This window comes from Narcine bancroftii, chromosome 6 (genome assembly GCF_036971445.1).
Source record: "Narcine bancroftii isolate sNarBan1 chromosome 6, sNarBan1.hap1, whole genome shotgun sequence".
Taxonomy (NCBI): domain Eukaryota; kingdom Metazoa; phylum Chordata; class Chondrichthyes; order Torpediniformes; family Narcinidae; genus Narcine; species Narcine bancroftii.
The window spans coordinates 139606444-139632354 of record NC_091474.1 but is presented as its reverse complement, the minus strand read 5'-3'; the positions used below and the strand labels follow the sequence as shown (position 1 = coordinate 139632354).

Here is a 25911-nt window from a genome sequence, read left to right as displayed (position 1 = left end):
GCATTATTTATTATTATATTGTGATGTACAATATTTGAATAATAATATTTCCAGGTCTTCATTTTATTTGTAAAACTTAACCATGCTAATGCTTAAGTAAATCAGGATTATTTCAAACCTTGAAAAAGGTTTCAATTAGTTATTTTGTGCTGATGGTAAGAGTCATCTGGGAACTATATGGGGCTATAAACGACTCCAGGCCACACACCCTGATGGACTGATTATTATCGCTGGGGATTTCAACCAGGTGAACCTCAAGTCAGGGCCTCTTAAATTCCATCAGTATGTGGACTTTGTTATGAGAGGGGCCTACGCATTGGACCTTGTGTATACGAACATTTCCGACACGTATGGAGTGGAGCCTTGCCCCCACCTCGGATACTCAGACCACTTCTCTGAAATGCTGATCCCAGCATAGAGACCACTCATCAGATGCTCCAGACCAGTTCTGAAGCAGGTTAAAACCTGGCCTGCGGGAGCCATTCATGAACTTCAAGACTGTTTTAAGCACATTGACTGGCACTTGTTCAAGGAATCAGCAACTGGTCTGCATCAATCTGGAGGAGTATATGGCATCAGTTACCAGCTACATTAGTAAGTGTTCTGATGATGTCACAGTGCCCAAGACCATCATAACCTGCTCTCATCAGAAGCCATGGATGACTGTGGAGATGTGTGTAAAAGGTAAAGATTCCATTATTGTAACGTGATGGAATATTTAGAATGTAGCATACATGAATTTTTTTAACTTTGTCTACCATAAGGAAGACAGAGAATCACCACTTTGTCCAGTGCTCCTCACAGAAATGAGGCCCCAGCGAGGATCAAACTCACAACCGCTGGTTTACAAGGCCAGTGCTCTAACCATTGAACTATTGGAGCCTCTGTGCTGCTCAGGAACTGAAATGTTGCCTTCAGAGTGGACAACAAATTAGCCCTAGCTATTGCAAGAGCCAAGATGTCTAAGGCCATCAAGGAAGCAAAGCATCTGCATGCCCAGCATGTTCATAATCACTTCCTGGATAGTACAGACACACATGTGGAAGGGTATCCAAGATATCACCAACCACATGACTACACCATCTACCTGTGCTGGTGATGCCTCCCTCCCAGATTCATGAGCAACTTCTATGAGTGTTTTGAGGCGAAAAACAATGTTGCAGCCAAGAAGACCACTTCTCCTCCAGATGATCAAGAGCTTTGTCTTGCTGTGGCTGATGTGAAGAGAGAGTTAGGCAAGGTCAACCCATGGAAAGCTGCTGGACCAAATAATAATCCTGACAGAGTGCTCAGGGGATGTGCGGCTCAGCTGGCAGATATTCTCACCTACATTTTTAGCATCTCTCTGAGAAGCGCTGTGGTCCCAACATGCTTCAAAGCTGCCACCACTGTCCCTGTGCTAAAGAAGTTGCCTGTGTCCTGTCTCAATGACTACTTCCCTATGGTATTCATATCCATCATCATGAAGTGCTGTGAGAGGCTCGTCATGGGGCACATCAAGCTCCTGCTGCCCCTGTCACTGGACCCCCTGCAGTTCACATATAGACCCAACTGCTCTATGGACGATGCCATCGTCACCACCCTCTATCTAGCCCTCACTCACCTGGAAAACAAGGACTTGTATATTCGAATGCTGTTTATTGACTTCACTTCGGCATTCAACACAATCATATCTCAGGACCTGATAAGGAGGTTGAGCGAAATGGATCTTAACACCTCCCTCTGCAATTGGATTTTTGATTTCCTGTCGGGGAGACCTCAGGCAGTCTGGATCAGAAATAGCATGTCCAAGACCATCACATTGAGCCCGGGCCAGGGCTGTATGCTTAGTCCACTACTGTTCACTCTGCTGACACATGATTGTGCAGCTAAACCACATCATCAAGTTTGCTGACAACATTACTGTGGTGGGCCTGATTAGTAAGAATGATGAGTCAGTGGACAGAGATGAGGTTCATTCGCTAATGGACTGGTGCAACCTATATATGAACATTAATAAAACAAAAAATATGGTTGTCAATATCAGGAGAGCCCAGGGACTCTATGCTCTGCTGACCATTGACGGCTCCATCGTTGAGGTCATCAAGAGTATCAAGTTCCTTGGAGAACACTTGATGGAGAATCTCACCTGCTCCCTTAACACCAGCTCCATAGCCAAGAAAGCCCAGCAGCGCCTCTACTTCCTGTGAAGGCTGAGTAAAGTTCATCTCCTATCCTCCATCCTCACTACATTCTACAGAGGATGTATCGAGGGCATCCTGTGCAACTGTATCATCATCTGGTTTGGAAGCTGTACCACCTTGGACAGCACGACTCTGCAGAGGATAGTAAAGTCAGTGGAAAAGATAATTGGAGGCTCTCTTCCTACTATGAAGGACATCTACAACACTCGATGCAGACAAAAGGTGATAAACATAGTGAAGGACCCCTCACACCCCTCATGTAAACTGTTCTCCCTTTTGCCATCTGGTAGGAGGTACCGCAGCACTCGAGGCCTTATATCCAGAATGGGCATCAGGTTACCCCCCCCCCCAAGCTGTCAGACTCCTGAATTCCCAGAACATATGTGGATAGGGTACAGTGGACAGTTACTGTATTCGTCTTAATATTTTAAATGTGTTTAACTTCTATTTTAACTTATATTGATGTAAATATGCTCCATGAACCTTGAGAAACGCTATCTTGTCTTTACAGTTCGGGCATGGTATGAATGATAAATAAAGGTGATAACTTGATTAGTTTGCTTTGGGACTTCGAGCACCACAACTAGGTGTAAATGAGGGTGACAGCTTTTCTTTTTCAATATTTTTATTGAAATTGAAATTCACATAAAAAATACAGAGCACATGAGAATACATATTAAAAGTCAAAAAATGGAAAAGTACAGAATACACTACACTCAAAATTCCATCCACAGTACCCCGCATCCTTAATCAAACTGTTTATATTATAGTAATATTTTATTATAAAAAGAAAATCTAATATCACTACCAAAACCAAAGTTGTTTGGCAAAGAAAAAATTAAAAAATTCCCTATGGCAGTAATAAATTGCCCTATTTGCCAATATAGCCAAAATCTCTGCATAAAACCACATTTTAGTAAAAAAAAGATTGAATAAATAAAGCTGATTTATTCAGAGTGGTAGGTTTAGAAGATGAGTCCACATTCAGATCTAACCATCAATTAAAATCTCCTAATGAATACAGGCTCAGATCAGGCAGGGATGGGAAAAAAATTTCAAAAAAATCCAGGGATATCCACATTCGGAACCTAAACATTAGCAAATTCTATCAACTTATATAGTTTCCATGTCCCAATAACAGAGTGGCCATTTGTATCTGACACAAAATTGTGTTGAACAAATGGAATTGTATGGTCTATAATAATCAATACCACTCTCGATTTAGCCTAAGACAAAGAATTAAAATGCAACCCATTCCATCTTCTAAAAAGATGTGTGTTGTCACTATTGTGTACATGTGTTTCTTGCCAATATATAATTGGGATCTTAAATTTTTTAATGTAAGCAAAAACCTTATTTCATTTTATAGGATGATTCAAACCTTTAACATTAAAAATAAATAAGTTAATAATTTGATTCATTTTAACTGTTTAAAAAAAAAGAGACTGGCAATTAAGTGGCTTGTTCCAGTTACAATGAACAGGCATTGAAAGTAAGATAACTGAAAACAGATGTGATTTTTCAGAGCCAAAACAGCTTCCATAATACAGACAGAATACTACTAACTAAATTTCCCATGCCAAAAATTTCCTGCTGGGAAAACTCCAATATTATAATGAATATTTTCCAGACAAGATAAAACACAATTACTGCAGCTCATTGCCAAGGACAGAAATTGAGAAAGGAAAGAGTTGTAAAACACGAGGTCAGTCTCTGCCAGCTTTTACAGAGAGAGCATCTCTGTGAGGCTCTGGGCAGATAACTCATAATTCTGCAGAATAAAGGAAATCTGACCAAGACTAAAGTTTGGGTTATAAGTCATTTCGTACTGTCCACTGAAAGAACCAGAATCCACAAAATAAAGATAATCCATTATGTTTTCACAATATTAATAATGCACATTAATCATTATTAACAAGGGAAAGACCTTAAAGTATAGACTACATAAATATTAAAATATTAATTTATGTAGTTAAATCAGAATCAAAGAGCCTAACATTTTATAAGCTAATTGACTGAAATAATATAGATGTCATAAAAATAATTCTTATCAATATGTATAAGCACTTAATGCATTAAGTTATTAAGATCTTTCTCTATTGGTTAAACACTAAAAGAATCATGAAGTGAAACATCTTCAGAGAATTAGAGAAACATTTATTCAGAGAGATAATAGATGGCTGATCTTCCAAATGTTTTTGGGGTTCTTCGATAGAATTGAACCAATTCTTAGAATTGTCCTTCAGCCTGATCTGAAGACATGTTGAAAAAATCAGAGAAGGCTTAACACCTTGATTGTAAAATTTTGACATGATCTTATATTTAACATATTCACTCATAACCTTGGGAGAAATTTTTTTTCGATAATCCAAATCTTCTGATCTTTGTAGTTGATCATTCCTCTGCGATGAGATTCATTTATTGAAAGTTCTTTAGTTTGAAATTCATGAGAAGATCGTAGAACTGATAGAGGTCTCTAACCCGGTAGCTGGTTTAGGAGCGAACAATCTGTGTGCATGATCTATCACAGGGAGAGTCAGTAAAATTTTAGGTCCAAACAATTCTGACAGAAAACCTGTAAAGAATTTAATAGGTTTTCCATCCTTAGTTGATTCTTCCATGTCCATAATTCATAGGTTATTTCTTCTGCTTCTGTTTTGAGGTTAATTATCTTCTGCTTAAAAAGTTTGATAACTTTTTACAAAAGTTTTGCATATCATCCACTCTTCCATCCAAAACCTTCACAATAGCTTCATTATCTTGAATATGTTTATCATGTTCTTCTAAGGTTTTTGGAAAATAATCTAATTTTGCATTCAATTGCTTAAATTCATTTTTGAATTGTTTCAATTCATCAGATAATTCTTTTCTATGTTTTCAAAGCAATTTCATGATAGATTCCAAAGACACAGGAAAGTCCTATTCTTTTCTAGCACCTTTAGCATTCCTTGTAATCATATTGAAGACAGTTACAGTCATTAATCCAGATAAATTCAGTAAGCAATGTGAAGTTTAGGAATAAGGACAAAAAAAAATTGGAAACAGTAAGGTAAGTTGAAGCAACTTCAAAAAGCTGCTACTCCATCAACGGCCAGCAGGAAGTCCAAGGGTGATAGCTAAAATAGCTTCAGATAGTCTGCCAGAATTTAAGAAAAAGGAATCCTTCATTGGACAATGTCAAGGCATCAGTCATACTGTAGTTACAGAACACATCTGAGAGTGAATGTTCAGAGACATTCCCTTGTCCTCTTTTTGCCCTTGACAAGGGAAAAATCTTTCTGCTTGTTATTACCTTTCAGAACTTTTGTTCTACTTCTACAGAAAATGTTTATAAAATGGGCAACTGTAAAATTTGTTTCCAGAACATGTTTGTTGGAAGCCACCGGTGCAGAACTGCGTGCAAGTGAAATGCAAGTTTGTGGTGGGGCATGCTAGAGGCCATTTTCATTTAAGGGTCAGCAACTAAATGATGGGGCCAATACAGAGATCCCAGTTCAGAATGAAATCAAGCAAAGCTGTGTCATCATATACCAAACCTCTTATTTCAGCATTCCTGCTATATCACCGTATCTTATCTCCAACCATCTTCCCACTCGAGCTAATCCGCAGGACACAAGGGAAGATGTTTGACCATTATCACAACAGGCAAATCAATATCAGTATCTTTTTTAAAGATCTTGAGTGAGGCTCCACTTCTTTGGCTTGGCTTCGCGGACGAAGATTTATGGAGCGGGTAAATGTCCACGTCAGCTGCAGGCTCGTTTGTGGCTGACAAGTCCGATGCGGGACAGGCAGACACGGTTGCAGCGGCTGCAGGGGAAAATTGGTGGGTTGGGGTTGGGTGTTGGGCTTTTCCTCCTTTGCCTTTTGTCAGTGAGGTGGGCCCTGCGGTCTTCTTCAAAGGAGGTTGCTGCCCGCCAAACTGTGAGGCGCCAAGATGCACGGTTTGAGGCGATATCAGCCCACTGGCGGTGGTCAATGTGGCAGGCACCAAGAGATTTCTTTAGGCAGTCCTTGTACCTTTTCTTTGGTGCACCTCTGTCACCATGGGTCCTCTACCGGCATCACCTACGGCTCCTAGAACGCTTCCACCAGCGGTGTCTCCGCTCCATCCTCAACATCCATTGCAGCACTTTCATCCCTAACGTCGAAGTACTCGAGATGGCAGAGGTCGACAGCATCGAGTCCACGCTGCTGAAGATCCAGCTGCGCTGGGTGGGTCACGTCTCCAGAATGGAGGACCATCGCCTTCCCAAGATCGTGTTATATGGCGAGCTCTCCACTGGCCACCGAGGCTCCACTAATACTCAACTAACTGCGATGAGCTGGTCAGTGTTCAGATGGCTGACAACAGGTTTTCAGTTCAGGTGCTCAATATCATTGCAGCAAGAGATCAGACTGTGTTATAGAGTGTCTATTTTAATGGTAAGGGAGCAAATTCACTGTCCCCTATGATTTGTAACTTGCTCAATATACCACAGGGCACCAGTCTATCTAAATTGTCTGCTATTCTAGGCTCAACTCTTCTTTAGGTTGGATCATCATTAGATCATTCGCCAGTCACAGATCCTCTTAATGGATATTTTACACATAAGCATGCATTGGGCAAATATTAACTGCATCTGATAGTTCTGGAAACTACAATTATTTGTAGATCTCTCTTATATAAATATATATCATTGAAGTTAAAACAACATTGGAGAATTGCACAGTTCAGTGACTGTTTCATGCATTGCTTGTGATAAATACAAAGAAAATTGGTGCTAGCGAATAAACTATTGTCACTGCTTTGAGTTGCCTGTTCAAATAATTTAATAGGAAAGGGTAAAATATATTTTCTGCTATGTAATTGCTTTTTAATCTATCACATTCAGACTTCAGCATAAAGACACATGTTTTGGTCTGTTTGAGAGTCCAAAATCAATAAGATTCTCTCAAACAACCATAAATTTAATTAATTTCCTTTCCATCCCTAAAGTTTATGTGAAAAATTATTTCTGACATTTCTGCTTTAGTCTACCTCCAGCTGGTGCATGATAAACACCCCAAAATGACATTAACTCAAATTACCTGAACAGAAGTCCAAATTATTTTCCATTTGAAACATTTGTGCTTATAAACTTTTAACTTGATAAATCTCTCGCCAATTATCTCATCCAATAATGTTCCTTCAGATTCAGAATAATAATTGTTTAATCCAGAAAAGTTACCTGTGTGATTAATTGACTGTAATAATTGAATAGAAATTTTCAATCACTTTGAATTCAGAAAGCAAGAAATGCTAAAGATTACCATGCAGGTGATAAATACGATATTGGGAGATGAGACAATGGGGGTCTCATCTTCCATCATCCTGTAGCAGGTATAATGCATATTCTTAGTACAACTCAACAATGTAATACACTACTGCATTATGAGAAATACACAAGTACAAAATCAATAACATAACATAACAATTACAGCACGGAAAGAGGCCATTAGGCCCTTCTAGTCTGCACCAAACCAAACACCCCTCTCTAGTCCCACCTCCCTGCACAATGCCCATAACCCTTCATCTTCTTCTCATCCATATACCTGTCCAACCTTTTCTTAAATAATACAATTGACTCCGCCGCCACTATTTCTCCCGGAAGCTCATTCCACACGTCTACCACTCTCTGAGTAAAGAAGTTCCCCCTCATGTTACCTCTAAACCTCTGCCCCTTAATTCTTAACTCATGTCCTCTTGTTTTAATCTTTCCTCCTCTTAACGGAAATAGTCTATCCACATCCACTCTGTCTATCCCTTTCATAATCTTAAATACTTCTATCAAATCCCCTCTCAACCTTCTACGCTCCAAAGAATAAAGACCTAATCTGTCCAATCTCTCCCTATACTCTAGATGCTTAAACCCAGGTAACATTCTGGTAAACCTTCTCTGCACTCTCTCCACTCTGTTTATATCCTTCCTATAATTAGGCGACCAGAACTGCACACAGAACTCCAAATTAGGCCGCACCAACGTCTTATACAGTCTCAACATCACCTCCCAACTCCTATATTCCATGCAATGATTGATAAAGGCCAGCATACTAAAAGCATTCTTCACCACCCTATTCACGTGAGTTTCTACCTTCAGGGAACGATGTACCGTTACTCCTAAATCTTTCTGCTCTTCTGTATTCATCAATGCTCTCCCATTTACCACATATGTCCTATTCTGATTCTTCTTACCAAAATGAAGCACCTCACACTTTTCTGCCATTTTTCAGCCCACTTTTCTAAGCAGCCCAAATCCCTCTGCAATCCTTGAAAACCTTCTTCATTATCCACTATTCCACCTATCTTAGTATCGTCTGCATATTTACTAATCCAATTTACCACCCCATCATCTAGATCATTAATGTATATAACGAACAACAATGGGCCCAATACAGATCCTTGAGGCACACCACTGGTCACCGGCCTCCAACCTGACAGACAATTATCCACTACCACTCTCTGGCCTCTCCCTTTCAGCCAATGTTCAATCCATTTGACTATCTCAAAATTTATCTGAGATCATAAGATTAAAGAAGGCTAGTATTTTAATGTATTTTCAAATATCTATGATTTTTTTGCTAAATCTAAATTATTTAGGTAAGGTTTATAATAGTCAAATGGAATTAGTAGGCTCATGATATTGGAAGTGAAATTTTGTGCTGAACTTCTTATGGATTGAACATAAAGCTGCTATCTACAGGGAATATTGAGGAGAAGAGAACCCTGAGCACCTCTTAAGCATCCTGGTGCCCTGGTAGGAAGCCACGAAGGAGAACATCAAGAGGTTCTTCTTCATCATGCATTCAGAAAGTTAGACAGAGTCAAAAAGGATTATGTCAACTCCAGACAGGTGCAGCAAGATCTCCTTCCACAGTTGAGGGGAATGGGTGTGATGGAGAAACTCCAAGAGGTGAGGAGCCAGCAAGCAGTGCTCTTCACCTCAGAATCCTCCAAGATATTCTTCCAATCCAAACTTCATTCTAAGGAGCAGGAGGAGGCATGCACACGTTTCTCCCATAGAGCTCATAAGTTGGGGGGGTGGGGTGCGGAGGGGAGCTCTGGGTGCTACAGCCTTAAGGAAGAGGACGTCTCAGGGAAGGGACATCCTTGCACACAGTCATGTTGAGAATCTGATTTGGAAGGGCTGTGGCGTGTATCTAATATAAGCTGAAATATTTTTTTTAAAATAAAGTAACTTAGTTGTGACTTAGTTATTAATCTGAACCACCTTCAGATTAATTGGTGAATTTTATCAAACGTTGATGGGAAGAGATATCTAGTTGTATTTTGATAACTATGTGAAATGAGAAAGTATAGTTACAGGAAAGAATAGATCACTACTTTTGTTTGGAATAGTTTTGTTATTCTTTGGAGAAAATATGCTGAAGGCCTTGAATATTGAAATAAAAGTTGTTAGTGAACTGGTCAAATCTAATGTACAGCTGATATAGGCTTAATTTCTTGGCTTGATCCTCAATGAATTGCCTCACCTTGTGAATATGTAATATCACCCAATGGCACAGAAGCTCAAGATATAAATTCACAAGTGGCACAAAATCAGTTTGGCATCATGCATTTTGCATTGTATCGTAACCTGACAGATTGCGTGTATGATGTGCAAATCAATAAATAGCAAATAATTATTTGCAGAAACTATAGATCAAATAGCCATAATTATTTTTAATCAAAAAAGCAACCTTTACAATTGATGCAGAGGAAAGAATGCTGGATACAGGATACAGGAAGCAGATTGAAAACTTGTCTGAATGGGGTACTAACAACAACCTCTCACTCACTGTCATCAAAACTAAGGAGCTGATTGTAGACGTTAGGAAGGGAAAACAAGGGGCATATGTTCAGTGGGGGAATCAGGGTGGACAGGGTGAGCAAATTTAAATTCCTGTGAGCCACTGTCTTGGAGGAACTTTCCTGGAGCTAACATATTAATGTCATTGTGACAAAAGCATGTCAGCGCCTTTACTTCCTCAAGAGCTTGCTGAGGTACGTTAAGACATCGGAAACCTTGGCAAACATCTGTAGGCATATTGTGGAAAGTGTACTGTCTGGCTGCAAAACAAAACAACCTGGTATGGGGGTGCCCTGGTATGAGGGCAATGGGCACAGCCCAGTACATCACAGACAAAACTCTCCCCACCATTGATAAAATCTGTATGGAATGCTATTGTTGTAAAGCAGCAGCAATCATCTAGGATCCACACCACCCAGGACATACTCTGTTCTCCCTGCTGCCATCAAGAAAAAGGTATAGGTGCCACGAGACTTGTACCACCAGCTTCAGGAACAGTTGCTACCTCTCCAACATCAGACTCAATCAGTGACCCATTTAAAGTCTCTTATTTTCCACATTATTTTATTACTTAATATTTATTTGCACAGTCAGTTTGTTTACATTTTCTCTTTTGTATGTGTATCGTTTTCTTGAGTACAGTTTACAGTTATCAGTAAGTAGAAATTCCACCTGGCCCACAGGAATAAAGAATAGTGTTGTATGTGATATCATATGTACTCTAACAGTAAAGTTGAAGTTTGAACTTTGTTTGGTCGAGAGACCAGAAAGGGAACAGAGATGTGGTATAAATCGTTGAATAATATATTGTCCATTAGATGAAAAGAATTGAGTACTGCCACCAGCAACAGAAACTGAACCTCAGATATCATTTATTTTCTGTGCAACTAAAGCTGTGAATTTCATTTTATATGAAGTTATTATGAAAAGTCTTAATTGTTTTGAAAATGAAAGAAAAATACTGGGAAGAGTTGCCACAATATTGGCTTGTATTTTAGGATTTTTGTTTCTTTCCCATTTTTCCTGAATGTATTGATGTTTTGATATCTGGGTTAAACTTACGAGGAAAAGAAGTATTAAATATTTAGGCCAAAATTATTAATTACACTCATGATTTTTTTCAATGCTATTTACTAATTGAAATGCCAACTCCCAAATTAAACTAAAACTCTGTCACTTGCACATGGTAGATATTCTTCCACCCTCTTCATATTCATGTGTCAATCAAAACATCTCTTAAATCTTACTGCTTTCACCGCTGCCCCTGCACACACCAGTCTCTGTGATAAAATTTTGTCCTGCACATCTTCCTCAAGGTTTCTCACACTCACCTTAAACATGTCTCCTCTAGTGTGTGATGCTTTTACTGTCTTCCCTATCAATGCTTCTCATAATTTCCTCTTTACTGCCTCCGACACAACAACTTCTTCATGGATTGTCACCTTGGAGAACAATGTGCAGTCCTGAGAACATGAGAGTGATGCCATCTGGAGCTATGCTCCTGGTAGGGTCACCCATGGCAGTAAGGTCGAGGGTGACATCTCTGACAAAGAACAATCCAAACAAGTCCTCAACGGTGGAGCAGGTAGACGAAGTTACTCTGAACTCAACGACTGTGAAGGTGGTCGAAGACTGCAACAAATCCATCAGCTCCATTCGTCATGGTTTTTGTACCATTGGAATGAGTTGGTTGATTTGTGAAGGATCATGCGCTTCTTGAAGTGCAGCATCAAGTACACATTAAACAAATACACACACAGGCATCTTTACTCTGTGGCTCAACGGAACGAAGATCATCATCCTTGATTTCGAGGGATGGCCAAGCCGACTTTGCCCAATCACTCCCCAGAATTCATATCCTCTAGTCTAGACAACATCCTGATAAACCTTGTCTGTACCTTTTCAAAAGTCTTCACATCCTTCCTGTAATGAGTTGACCAGAATTGCACACAATGTTCCAAGTGCAATGTAAACGAAAGTTTTAAATGAATGCAACATTACTTCCTTACTTTTATACTCAATAAGCCTAATATTACGCTTACTGGCCCATATCTTTCTTTCTTGTACAAAGATACCACATCAATTATTCTCCAGTTCTCTGGAACTTTTTCTAATTAGTGAGGATGCAAAGATCTTTGTCAAGGACCCAGTAATCTCTTCTCCTGCTTCTTTCAATAACCTGGGATATATCCCAACAGTTCCAGAGGATGTTTAATCTCAAATGTTCTAACACATGAGCATTCTCCACATTATGCTCCCTATGTCCATGTCCTTCACCTTGATAAACACTGATGCAAAGTACTCATTTAGTACCTCGGCCACTTCCTCTTGCTCAAAGCATGTGGTAACCCACTGCTATGCTATGATTGGCTGTTGCTGGCTGGACACAGCTCCCGAGATCGATCCAACCCATGCCCTTTGCATGCTCCCCATTCCACTCTGCCTTGATCAGTCAATGAAGTTGACGGGTGTTCCAGGCTATAGTTAATAAAAACCCATTAGTTTCACAGCTTCAGTCCTTTGTAATTATTGATGGTGCATCAAAGCATAAAATCCGCTTTGACATTTAGGGGTCCTTTCCTCTCCCTAGTCATCCTCTTGATTTTAATATAAGTCTAAAATACCTTATGGTTCTCTTTAACCCTGCCCACCATGGACATTTCATGGTCCCTTTGGCCTTCCTAATATCCTTTCGGCTGTGATGCTCTCCCTGATTTGCAATGCTAAGCCTCCATCTATTACCTCTTTCTCCATCCTGTCTAAAACAATGAAACCCAGGAACAATGAGAAACTAATCCTGTCTCTGTAATGACCACAATACCACAACACGAAATACAGATCCAGGCTCTCATTAATCTGTCTTACCCATAATCCTTGCATTAAAATGGACACACAGGAACCCTTTCATCTTGCCACGACCAATCTCTTGGCCTTCCTTTCAGACTTACTTGCTCTAGCATCCACCATCCCCTCAACTCCTCTACTGCTGTCCTGTTGCCCAGGTCACCACTCCTTTCAACTCCAATTCAAACCCTTCCCAGTAGTACGGTTGAACTCCCCACAAGGATGTTTGTCCCCATCCAGTTCAGGTTCAACATATCCTTCTTATTCAGTTCCCACCTGCCCTGGAAAAGAGTTCAATAAACCAAATACCTGAATCCCTCCCTCCTGTACCAGCTATGCATTAAACTGCACCCCTTCCTATTTTTTGGCTCATTAGCTTGAGGTACTGGTAGTGATGCTGAGATTATAACCCTGGTAAGAGTACAGATGGTAATGTTGTTGCAGCTGTGGGTGACGGCAGCTCTACCTCTGGTCTGGACAAGAGGAGTGGACATGCATTTTTCAGTCCGCCTCAGCATGGTCCTACTGTCCTCTCCAGTCCCATGGTATCATACAGTTGTAGACTAGGTATGGTGGTGTTGTTCTTTTCATGGTGAACTCATGGAGGCCCGTGCCCAAGATGGCATCACCTACATTCAGCACCCCAGGCTCCTCAGGAGTTGCAGACCAGCACAGCACACAAAAGCAGGAGAACACCCACCCAATGAGAGGGAGAAACCTAGGAGAGAACTATTCAGGGTAGACCAGCAAGGAGCCAAATGACTCTCACCAGGCTGCTGGAGACAGGCTGGAATGTACCAAGTATCAGGACCAGGGCTAGTGTGGGTGCCAATGCCAAAATGTCTCGGGTGCTGACAGCTTCCTAATCTTATCGGAATAAGGACCGTTACTTCGATGCCTGGAGCTCGGCTTCACTGCTGGTCGGATGGAAGACCATGCAGCTACAGATGTTCGAGGGGCACTGGAGGCAGCAGAAGCACCAGAGGAGGTGGCAGGATCCACAAACACTTGCCATCTCTGAAGGGACTCTTTTGCTTCTCTTTCTGCACTGGATTCGTTGAGCCCTTTTGTGTGTCTTTATGGACAAACAAAAGTAAGCACATTTTGTTTAGTTGCTTACATGATAGTAAACGAACCTTGAAGTTTGGAAGTCCTCTTTTTAAAAAAAAAATTGCTATCTAGTCCCCTAAAATCATTCCAAAGGACTACATCAAAATGGGAACAGAAATATAAAACCATAGAACATTACAACACATAAACAGGCCCCTTTGGCCCATCTAGTCTGTGCTGAACCATCATTTTTTGTCTAGTCCCATAGGCCCCTGTAGTCCAGAGCCCTCCATGCCTCTCCCATCCATCTACCTGTTCAAATTCTTCTTAAATGTTACAATTGATCCTGCATTCATCACCTCAGCTGGCAGCTCATTCCACACTCTCAGCACTCTCTGTGAGAAGTTCCCCTTCATGATCCCCCTAAATTTTTCCCTTTTTACTCTTAACCCATGTCCTCTGGTTTTTATCTCACCGACCCTGACTGGAAAAAGCCCATCTACATTTACTCTGTTTATCCCCCTCAAATTTTATCAAATCTCCCCTCATTCTTCTACGCTCTGGGGTAAAGTCCTTACATATTTAACCTTTCCCTGTAACTCAGTTCCTGAGGTCTGGGTAACATCTTAGTAAGTCTTCTCTGCACTCCTTTCTACCTTATTGATATCCTTCTTATAGTTAGGTGACCAAAACTGCACACAATACTCCAAATTTGACCTCACAATGTTGTATCCAACTTTACCATAATATCCCTACTCTTGTTCTCAGTACTTTGATTTATAAAGGCCAAGACACCAGAAAGGTCTCTTTAAAACCCTATCCATATGTGACACCACTTTTAGGAAATGATGTATCTGTATTCCCAGAACCCTTTGTTCTACTGCACTCCTCACTGCCCTACCATTCACCGTGTATGTCCTATCTTGATTTGTCCTTCCAAAATGCAACACCTCACACTTTTCTGCATTATATTCTATTTTTTCAGCCCATTTTTACAGCTGGTCCAAATCCCTCTGCAAGCTCTATCCACAATTCCTCCAATCTTAATGTCATCTGCAGACTATTATAGATCATTGATATAGATGACCAACAACAATGACCAGCACCGATCCCAGAGTCACACCGCTAGTCACAATCTTCCAGTCTGAGAAGCAATCATCCACCACTACTCTCTGACTTCTCCCATACACCCATTGTCGAATCGAGCTCACTACTTCATGACTTACCTCCCATGAGAAAAGTTGTCAAAGGCCTTACTAAAGTCCAAGTAGACAACATCTACAATCTTTCCTTCATCAATTTTTCTACTAACCTCCTCGAAAAACGCTACTAGTTTGGTTAAACACAACCTACCACGCATGTTAACTATCCCTAATCAGTTTCTGGATATCCAAATAATTGTATATCCAATCTCTGAGAACATTTTCCCATCATTTACCTATTACTGATATCAGGCTCACTGGCCTATAATTTCCAGGGTTGCCTTTGGAGCCTTTTTTAAACACCTGAATATCATGTGCTATCCAGCATCTCACCAATGGATAAGAACACTTTTCTGCCAGAGCCCCCTACAATTTCTACGCTTGCCTCCCTCAAAGTCTGAGAGAATATCTTGTCAGGTCTTGGAGATTTATTCACCCTTATTTACTTTAAGACAGCAAGCACTTCCCCTTTTAATCTTTATAGGTCCCATGACCTCACTGCTTGCTTTCCTTATTTCCCATGACTTCTGTAATTCTTGAACCTTCTTAGCTTCTTCAACCTCAGGGTTACTTGTCCTATTAGACTGCAGCATGAAACATCACAACCTTAGTGGTAATTTATCAGTATTATTGCTCCCCGTCTGAACATAATACTTGACTGCTGCTCATACAGAATTAACTGCAGTGTTAAAAACCCACAGCAGGCCAGGCAGTGTCTGAGAAAGAGAAATGGAATTAACGGTTCGATTCAAACACCCTTCATCAGAATTGCAAACAGGTCTTCTCACCTTCCAAGTTCTCATAAAAGGTTTTCAACCTCAAAGTTGTTTCTCTTTCCATGAATACTGCTCAGTCTGCTGAGTATTTTTCTGTTTTTATTTTAGATTTCCAACATCTATAGTTTATTGATTTTCATTTAAGTTCAAGGCTTCATTGTTTTATATTATACTTGATGCAAAAAAATTGTTTTGGCCATGGTCCACTTTAGGACTCTGGACACTTTAGGACTTTGTTCAAAGTTTATGGGGCCCCTTCCCTGTGGAACAATCAAGTTTTGGTTTCTTCTGTACTTTTCTCCTATCTCCTACACACAAAAAAAAACCCATTAAAGTATTTATGTTAAATGAGGTGAAGAGAAAAGAAGGTTTTTACTTAAATATGTTGAGTGGAAAGCTTAGGGCCCCCTGTGTGAATGGCTGATCTCTATCATGTGGACATGATATTGACTTAATAAGACACCCACAACCAAGAGCAAAGAGTGAGGAGTACTGACCACCACCAGAACCTCTTTTCCCATGTTTTAAGACTGATATAAATTGAGAAAGTTCCTTAATGGCAGTATTTCTCAACCAGTGTGCCAGGCCCAATAGTGGGCCTATAAAAAAGTTAAATAAAATACTTCACATTAGATAAAGATATGTTTTTTTTTAACAGAGCTGCCTTTCACTTGAAAATATTGCTCAGTCATTACCATAAGTGAGCCATGGCATGTTAGGTCTTAGACTGAAAAATGTTGAGAACCACTGCTTTATGGACATACTACTTTTATCAAATGAATTTCATCTTTGTTCTCTCCAGAAATGCCAAGGTGGGAAAGCTGCTCTTTTTATGCAACATGGTGGAATTACTAAACATCTGAAGACTTGAGTTAATGACCTAGATCTTCCAATCAGCATTATTTCAATGGTGTCATTAGTTAATTTGAAATAAATGTTAAAGTAAAACAGATCAGAAAGTTTGTGCCATTAAGTTCATGTTAGCAGCTGAGGAAGTGATGGGGACCATTAATGCAGATGTTTTCTGATTGTTTTTTCCTTGAAAGTCTTTTCCATGAGGTGGAATTGATCTCAGAGAAAACACACCAAGGAAGGTGACAAGCATTCGACAAAGGAAATCAAATTAATATTTAATGTGAGCAATTCCAACTCTTGTTTGTTTTGCAAATTGAATTTATAATTCAGTTAAAACAGATTTAAAATATAATTTTCTTTTAAAAGATCCTATCCCCAAATCATCTAGAAATATAAATTGTATCAATGTGTACATATGAAAATTGAAGTAATATAAGTGTTGAAAATGCACATAAAGAAAAAATTTGCTTGGTGTTAGCAGGCAAGCAAAATATAAATAATGCTAAACGGGGCAGCATAGTTAGTGCAACGCCTCCACAGCACCAGCGAATGGGACCGGGGTTCGAATCCCACACTGTCTGTAAGGAGTTTGTACATTCTCCTCGTGTCTGCATGGGTTTTCCCCAGAGGTTCCGGTTTCCTCCCACAATTCGAAACGTACTAGAGGTGTAGATTAATGGGGGATAAATTGGGCAGCACAGACTCGTGGGCCGAAAAGGCCTGTAACTGTGCTGGATGTCTAAATTTAAAAAATTTAAAATGAGAAATATTTAATAAACTTATAACTGCTAGCAAATAGGGTAATTTGACACACATTTAAATTTTCACTTTCTACCGAACAGTCAATTAATACTAAACAAACTGAAATATATCATGAAGTTGATATGTTTAAAAGACCACCTCTGAGAAATCACATGGTAAAAAAGCACATTACAGAAACTACAACATCTCTTTCTTCCCTTTTATTGTACACCTCAATTCTAGAAACACATCCAATTGTTTGTTGAACCAATTTATACTGTCTGTTTTAATGCTCTATCTAATGACACTGGACATAGGATTTTGAGTATAAAGTGACAATTGGGGTTGGATAAGATGGACTACAGGTGTGCAATGGGTTCCTGTTTCCTCATTTTTCTAAGTTCTTTCACTACATGTAGCTATAGATGGTCTAGGTATTTTCCAACCATCTTATAGTCGACACTATACCAGATATATGGATTTATTAAACATTATATTCATTTTCCTAATATTCTTTCACTTATCTTTCATTCAATAATTCCTCAGAGTAGATGCAAAATGTTTTGATCTATACATATGAGATATTCCACAATCCATTGCAAAATAGTGAAGAATCATTATGAAATATGTCTCTTCAAAAATGGTACCAAGAAGCAAGAATCCTAGTCTTAAACTCAATAACTCATTCACTATCACAATAAACATTCTGAACCTTTGGATTCAGTGAAGAATTGAAGGCAGATAATTGATTAAAGTACAATAAAACCCCTCATGTCCACTACCTATGGGGATTGGAAGATGCCAGATAAGTGAATTTTCTGGTTGCTTGAGATTGCATGTTGCAATGGTGAAACATGCCAATTTTAAATTCCATATGTTTTAACTATTTTCTGCAGTTTTTTGCCATTTGCTTGAGGCCCGCTGATTGCTCAGAAATCAGGGGTTCTACTGTACATCCTTTGTTTTTCATTCCTATTCATGATTGTTTCTGTCATCAGTGGAGTATTGATGAGCGGGATTTGTTTTCTTCCTTTGTCCTGACAAATATGAAACAACAAAATCATATCTGGACTAAAATTTGGAATGGTAGGCTGCCTTATGAGGAAATGTTGGATAGGTCAGGCTCGTATCCACTAGAATTTCAATAAATGAGAAGGGGCTTGATTACAATATTCTGGTGCTGAGGAACATAAACAGGGAGGATGTAGACAAGATGTTACTTCTTGTGCATTCAAACAAAAACAATGAGATAAAGGATTTTCTCTCAAAATGTTATGTTTTTTTGAATTCTCTTTCTGAAAAGGTGATGCAAGCAAGTGTTTGAATATTTTAAAGTCATAGACAGATGGATATCTGAAAATCAAGAGGATAAGAATTTGCCACAGATAATGTGTAATTTACAGTTGGATCAATCTTGATTGTATTACACAATAGAACAGGTTTGAGATGGTTCATGACTTATACTTACTCCTAATTTACATGTTTGGAAATAAAATTTTTTAAATTCTGCCATTTTTAAATGTCCAATATTTTCCTCTACCTAATCATTTACAACTTATATTTGCTTGGGGAGAAATGTTTATACATACTTTCAACCATCTTATATTTGAAACATGCAAGTATTGGACAACAACCATTCCCAACAAATGAGAGTTCAACCATTTACCCTTGACATTCAATGGTATTACTATCGTTGAGACCCCCGCCTTCTGCATCATGGCACTTGCCATTGATCTTAAACTTAAATGGGCTATCCATACAGTTAGTGTGGTTAGAAGAGTAGATTAGAGACTAGGTGTTCCTTGGTGAGTAACTCATGTCCAAACTCCCTCAAAGGCATGTCAGGTACATACAGCATGTGACAGAGAACACTACTCTGCTCAGCATGTTCTGAACACTTGATCCATGCCCCCTTAGAAGGTTAAAAGTAGCAAGTGCATGGAAGTACCACCATCAGCAGGCTCCCCTCTATAACACATGGTGCACCAATCTGGTAATGTATTGCTCTTCTTTCATTGTCTTGGGTCTAAATCTGTGGCCAGAGTATTGTGGGAGTAATTAGACCAGTAGAATTGCAAAATTTCAAAGGAATAGCTCATACCTCAACAGAAAATAAGAACCAGGGATGCAGTGCTGCTCAGCTCTGGCACTTCAAAGGGTCACTTCAGGCACCTCATGGGGCAACTCCAGCATGACCTTGTCACCGTTTTTAGTGAGCTCCAGTAGCTAAAAAAAAATAGCACTGCACCCCTGATAAGAACCAAAGATAGTCCAATCTCTCTTCATAACTCATTCCCTTTAATCCAGGCAACGTCCTGGTAGATGTCTTCAATATTCCTTCCAAAGAAGTAGCATCCTTCCTGTAATGAGGTGACCAGAACTGCATACAGTATTCCAAGAAGTGCCAAACCAAAGTTTTAATCCCAGCCATTATGCAGTTTGAATGTAGGGCTTGAATAATACAGAGGAGTTTGCTATAAAATTGAGGGAAGAGGCACTTTCCAAGGGAATAGCAACAGCCAAAGAGTAATTACAGTTGGGGGAAATGGAGGATCCTGGAGGGAAGCCTAATGATTCCTACTGTTATTCAATAACTGGCAATGGAAAGATGATGGAATGATCCAAAGTTCCAAGTCAGTAATAACCGGCCCTGTCATTGAGTGCAGGATTAATAACACTTCTGCAGAGAAACCCATCCAAATGTAAAATGATGTACAAATATTTGGTTAACTTTTTGTTTTCTTAGGAAGGAAACTGATGCAATCACTGGTATTTGTGCACAGCTATTTATCACCCAGGTGAAGGCTCTGGCCTTCGAACATTAAACTGGCAGCATGAGGAGATGTGATAATGAGTCAGGCTCAGAAAATAAAGGAAGAGGATGTGATGTGATTGTTCATTGTATACCTGCGTTGGAGTTACAATATGTATTTGAATTTTAGTTCTGTTCAGCTACAGAGAAAGTTATTAAAAGGAGGGTTCAGTGCCTACTATTACCAATGCAGCTGTGTCCATCTTCTGAAAGGAGTGAGGAATCTGAACAGGAACATCTGTAACTTCCTTTGATATTCACACAACTGGCAGAGCTGTGGCAAGCAGGACTTGTAGCATCTTCACATTCATTAATGTCTGAAATTAGGAGTCAAGTCTTCAGCATTGGAAATCTATACATACAAAGTCTGGTTAACACAGATCTGTGGCTGTAACTTCCTGCTTTCACTATTCGATAATTGAACAGAACATCAGCTACTGATGTGCAGGTCGTGTACTTTTGAGGTTTCTGACTCCAGACAACACCTTTATCTGAAATCACCTCAAAAGCTGCTCAATTCATGAAGGTGGCACAGTATAATAATATTCAAGATTCCTTTATTGTCGTGTAGAAGTGCAGAACATATAATATTACATAAAATTATCTTCTGCCTGTCGTACTTATCGAATAGGAAATGTGTGTTACCGTCCAGCTTTTGTTAACAATCCCAAGCATCCTCTCATACCCCTTCCACTGTAGACAGTGAAAATATAAATATCACTCATTTTAATCCCAGCCATTATGCAGTTTGAATATAGGGCTTGAATAATACAGAGGAGTTTGCTATAAAACTGAGGGAAGAGGCACTTTCCAAGGGAATAGCAACAGCCAAAGAGTAATTGATCCTCAATTGAGTTGCAATGATGCAAGTTTAATTTTCTGGCATTGGCTTATGTAATGGAAACTGGACCTGGAGGCACCCGGTTTAGACGTCTGACTTGCCCACACTGTCTTTATTTATTTAGCAATGGGAGAACATAAAACAACTGAAGAAGCAGCTGGAGATGTTTGGCCATAGGCAGCTTCACTGAGGAGCTTTAACCAAGCAATTATCCTTAACATCAGTGAGAGCTTCTATCTCGCAACTCTTGCTGAGTTCACTTTTCCAAGCCGCCATGCACAGCTGTATGTTGCCAATAAGCCATTTGTAGGTATCTCTTGAATTTATGTTCCACCATATGTGACTTGGAAAGGACTAAGCTGGCCTTAGGATATTTGTGCAGTGCTACTAATAGATTAAGGAGACCAACCTGAACCAGATACAACTGATCAAAAGATAAGCAATAATTAATGATAGTCAGCATTTCAGAGTACAGCGTTCTATCATTTCCACACCACTACCTCACATATTGAACATTAAAACTTCAGCTGTGTTCCATTCCAGTGGTTTGCAGATCAACATTCATAAAGCAACCAGTGATTTATTTAAAATCAAATCCTCTCGATTTGAGTTTGAAAATTATTGCTGCAAAGAGCAGCAAAGTATTGGCATTTCACTTTGGTAATTCAGATTAAATAAACATAGGTTATTGAATTTATGCAATTTTTTATGGATTGTTTCAGTTGGTGCATAGAAACTAAAAGTACTATTTTTTACCTGTGCAGACTGGCGGATCACTGCTCCATCCTCCGATGCTGCAGGTCAATTCCTCTGGCCCAAGCAAGTGAAAACCATGATGACACCTATATGAGATGACAGATTGCCCACAACTGGTGCACAGCACCAATACACCATTTTCTATTTCTGGTGGAGGCCCACACGATCCAACTAAAATATATATAAAATGGAGATGACAATTATAAGAAGCATATTCCTCCTGTACTTATTTAAACTTCTTCTATCAAGGAATAACATTTTGGCCTGACTTTGCAACCTGATTTTCCTTTCCTTAAGAGGCTAACTTTGATCTTCATAAAAATATATTTCCTTCTCTACTGTTCATAAATTGTTAAACCCCAGAACTTTCACTGAGATATTTTTATTCTGATAACAGAAGCAAACAATGAGCACAAGATACAGTAAAATCTAATCAACTATTTAACAATTGGTGCATCAAATTATGGTGACTGTAATGGTTAGCACAAAGCCTTTACAATGCCAACGTTTGGGACCAGACTGGAGTTTGTGCCCTGCGCTGTCTGAAAGGAGTTTGTACATTCTCCCCATGTCTGCGTGGGTTTTCCCCGGGGGCTCTGGTTTCTTCCCAGCATTCCAAAATGTGCCAGGGGTGTAGGTTAATGGGGTGTAAATTGGGCGGCACGGACTTATGGGCTGAAGTGACCTGTTACCATGTATCAATTTAAATGTTATTCTGATTCTGCAGTCCTTTCAGGAAATGAGATTTAATGACTTATGAAGCCTCTGACTAAAAGACTTCTGAAGATGAATAAGGTCCAAGTTTGCTTCATTGTATGACTCATATTGCCATGTCAATGTACAGTATTAGCAGATTTATAATGCCTTGGAGAATTGAGCCTGATCCTTCTGTTTAATGTCAATCTGACAACATAGGGCAGGAGCAATGTTAAATCAGTTATATTGGAGAAGAAAAGAACCCTTAACAACACCTATTTACATCCATGCCCAACCTTCCTCCAGTCCCTCACATTCACATTAATTCTGGCTTATGAGAGGAGGTCATAATGTTAAACAATTGTGGGGCAAGAAATTTAAAGGGGTGACCGAACCAACATGGAGCAAATGAAATTAGGAAGGAGGTTAAAAAGCTGCTGGTCCACAAAGATTAATTAATAGTGTCAAATTCTGGAGACACGAATGTTCAGGGCTTGTTCTAATGTTTTGGCCTGAATGATAGCTTGCCACGATAATGGAGAGCACAGACGTGATTAAATGGGTGGAAAGTTTCTGAGAATGAAGGGAAAGCAGCCGCTGACAAAGCACATAAGACCTCAATGACAAAGGTTCGGAGAGTCATGCAACATGAAAGCAGGTCCTACGCCCAGTAAGTTCACGCTGCATCCGATAACAGTTATCCTTTTTATTAATTTCCCCACATTCCCATCAACTCTTTTCACATTCTTCCACTCACCAAGAGATGAAGAGCAATTTCCAGTGGCCAATTAAACGAGCAACCCACATACCTTTAGGGGGAGGATGGAAACCAGAGAACCCGTGCAGTCACAGGGAGAACATGCAATCATAGACATCATCTGAGGTCAGGAAGAAACCTGAGTCCCTGTGAGGCAGCAGCCATTGTGCCACGCCAAAGGTAGAGGCCTTCCACAGGGAGTGGAGCAAGTTAGCCATGAAACGGAAAAATAAAACCAATATAACCAAAATGGTTATCTTATCGTAATGACCGCTTTATTTCTGCTGGCTGGCAGTTTGCTGCTCTTCTGTGAATCATGATAAATCATCAACTGACCTGTACAAGGTCAAATAGTCAAAGTACCTTTTGGAGGATTTTCTTGCCACGCCTGGAGGCCCAGTCCAGGAACCTGATCACAATGCACGAAGTTCTGTGGGTACGGCCCTATTCTAAAAGCATCCAGAGGCACTTCAGCGATTGCAGTGTTATCGCAAATGACACGTGACAGTGAGTGCCGAGTAAGTTCCTGCTGTTGAGCGGACGTGAAGAGACCAGGGTTTTCCCACCAAAACCTAAGAAACACAGGGAAGGTTTTGTAACAGGCGAGGAATTGATGGAATTGCCATCTTCATTTTGTTGGAGGATTATGTGTCACAAGTTTATCATTTGAATTATGGACTAGTTTCAAACCATTGCACACTCCAGTACTCCCACCGTAGGAAGGCTGCTTTGTACATCCAGAGCCCATATTTTCATTTACTTATCATAGTTATGTTTTTGAAGAACAAATGAAGTGTGTGGGAATGTTGAGTGCTGGAAGGTTCCTAAACAATGATTAAAGAATGATTTAGATTGCAGTCAATACTGAAGGCACTGAACCCTCCTTTTAAACACAAACTATTCCAGGGTTACAGTGGTCACTTCACACAGATCCTCATGACAGACTGTCAAGCATTGGAGTGCAAAAGGTGCCATGCCCCAGAGGAGGCTGTTAGTGGCAGAATAAAATAAACTCAATCCATAGTGCATGTTTTCAGAACTCCACTATTGAATTTAGTCAAGGCTGAATGACGAGAAGAAGCTAATTCCATTAAAACACAACCAGATTCAATGATGGGGTGAGTGGGGGGGGGGGGGGGGGGAGGGGGGGGGAGTTCATTTGTCACAGAAAAATTCCTTGGTTTCGAGCAAGTTTCCAAGGACCAAAACCATGTGGGAGCTTAAAGTCACCGTAGATTAGGATCAACACTTGGAATATTCTGGAATAAAATGTCGTGGAAGGGAAACATCAGAGTTGTTTGAGAAACAACTATCTGTCACATTGAGAGGTCTCCAAGGTACTTCTTGATTGCTGAGGGAAGAAGGGAAGAATCTGTAATTGCTTTGTTTCTTGTGGTTAGGGAAAGAAACAATTTGCATTTATTTTGTGGTTATCATGCCTTGGAGCTTCCTAATGAACATGACAGCCAATAAATTGCTTTAAAACTCCAGTCACATTTTAAAATATGATCACATTGTGTTTCATCACAATAAAATTGCAGGGATTGAATCTGCCATAAAACCCCAAGAAATTAAAAAAAAACATGGTAAATTATATCCTGTGCACAATACTCAGAATTAAGCAGTACAACAAACTGCACTGATCGATGTCAATTTTTCACAAATGTGTTTTTGCTTAACAGATGTAATTTTAAAAATATATTAATTGACAAGGCTGCCTTTTATTGCCTGTTTTTAATTGCCCTTAAAGGAAGTCCTGGTGCTTGTCCTCCGACAATGCCCTTGGGCAAGGACTTCCCTGACAAAGTCTAGTGCATCCTTATTGGGGGCCACTCAGCTCCTTCATATATTGCTCTGGGTTCTACACGAATTAGCATTTCCTATTAGATGGCATGACGTGTAATACGTGAAATTTTTGTTCCATGATCTAAACAGAGGTCTTTTATAACCCTTACCCAAAAAACTGCAGGTTCCACCATCAGGGCTTCCACTGGCAAGTTATTGCGAACAAAGCAACATTGCTGAGACTATTAATAGTAAAAGTACGAAACAAAAATAACACTGACAACTTGCATCCTTTTGAAGTCAGTAGCTTTCACTTACCAAGGAAAGAAGCTTGGAATATTTGCCATTTTCTGATTTTGTTTAGTTCTATTTGTTCTGGTTCAAAGATCTCGATTAACCTTTATTAAGGTGGCCAATATATTTTCCAGAAGAGCATGTGCTAACAGCCTGAATATGTGACTGGATTGGGATGGAGCAATACCACAGAAAACTCACCTATCACCTTCTCTTAAAGCTTTCATTTGTTTTCCAATTAAACAAGCAAATAATGGGCCAATTCTGGCCCCAGGGAGAAAATCTTCTGCCAAGCCACCGAGCCAGATGTCGAGATTGTCTGGGTGCCCATAGAGATCCATGATCTTTTCAACAAACTCTAAATCAGATATTGCTTTCCTCAAATTATCTTTAGTTTCCAATCTTTCAAGTTCACAGAATTCCCTCCAGTCATTATATCCTAGAAGTAACATAAAATTGCTAATTTGTTAGCTTTGGAATGACCACAACC

The 25911-nt window shown here is 39.7% G+C and overlaps 1 protein-coding gene across 6 annotated transcripts in view; it reads right to left on the bottom strand.

Annotated features, from left to right (window-relative positions):
• Nucleotides 1–25911, bottom strand: part of tpo (thyroid peroxidase) — a 108818-nt gene that overhangs the window by 45368 nt on the left and 37539 nt on the right. For 2 of the 6 annotated variants that reach the window (XM_069886179.1, XM_069886184.1), the window contains 5 exons: nt 25623–25860; nt 23706–23914; nt 21890–22060; nt 20478–20609; nt 17618–18517 (listed from right to left, as the gene is read on the bottom strand). In XM_069886179.1, coding sequence (XP_069742280.1) covers nt 18453–18517; nt 20478–20609; nt 21890–22060; nt 23706–23914; nt 25623–25860 — 815 coding nt within the window. In that variant the 3' untranslated portion in view covers nt 17618–18452. The other 4 variants (XM_069886183.1, XM_069886182.1, XM_069886180.1 and 1 more) reach the window with 3 other exon arrangements.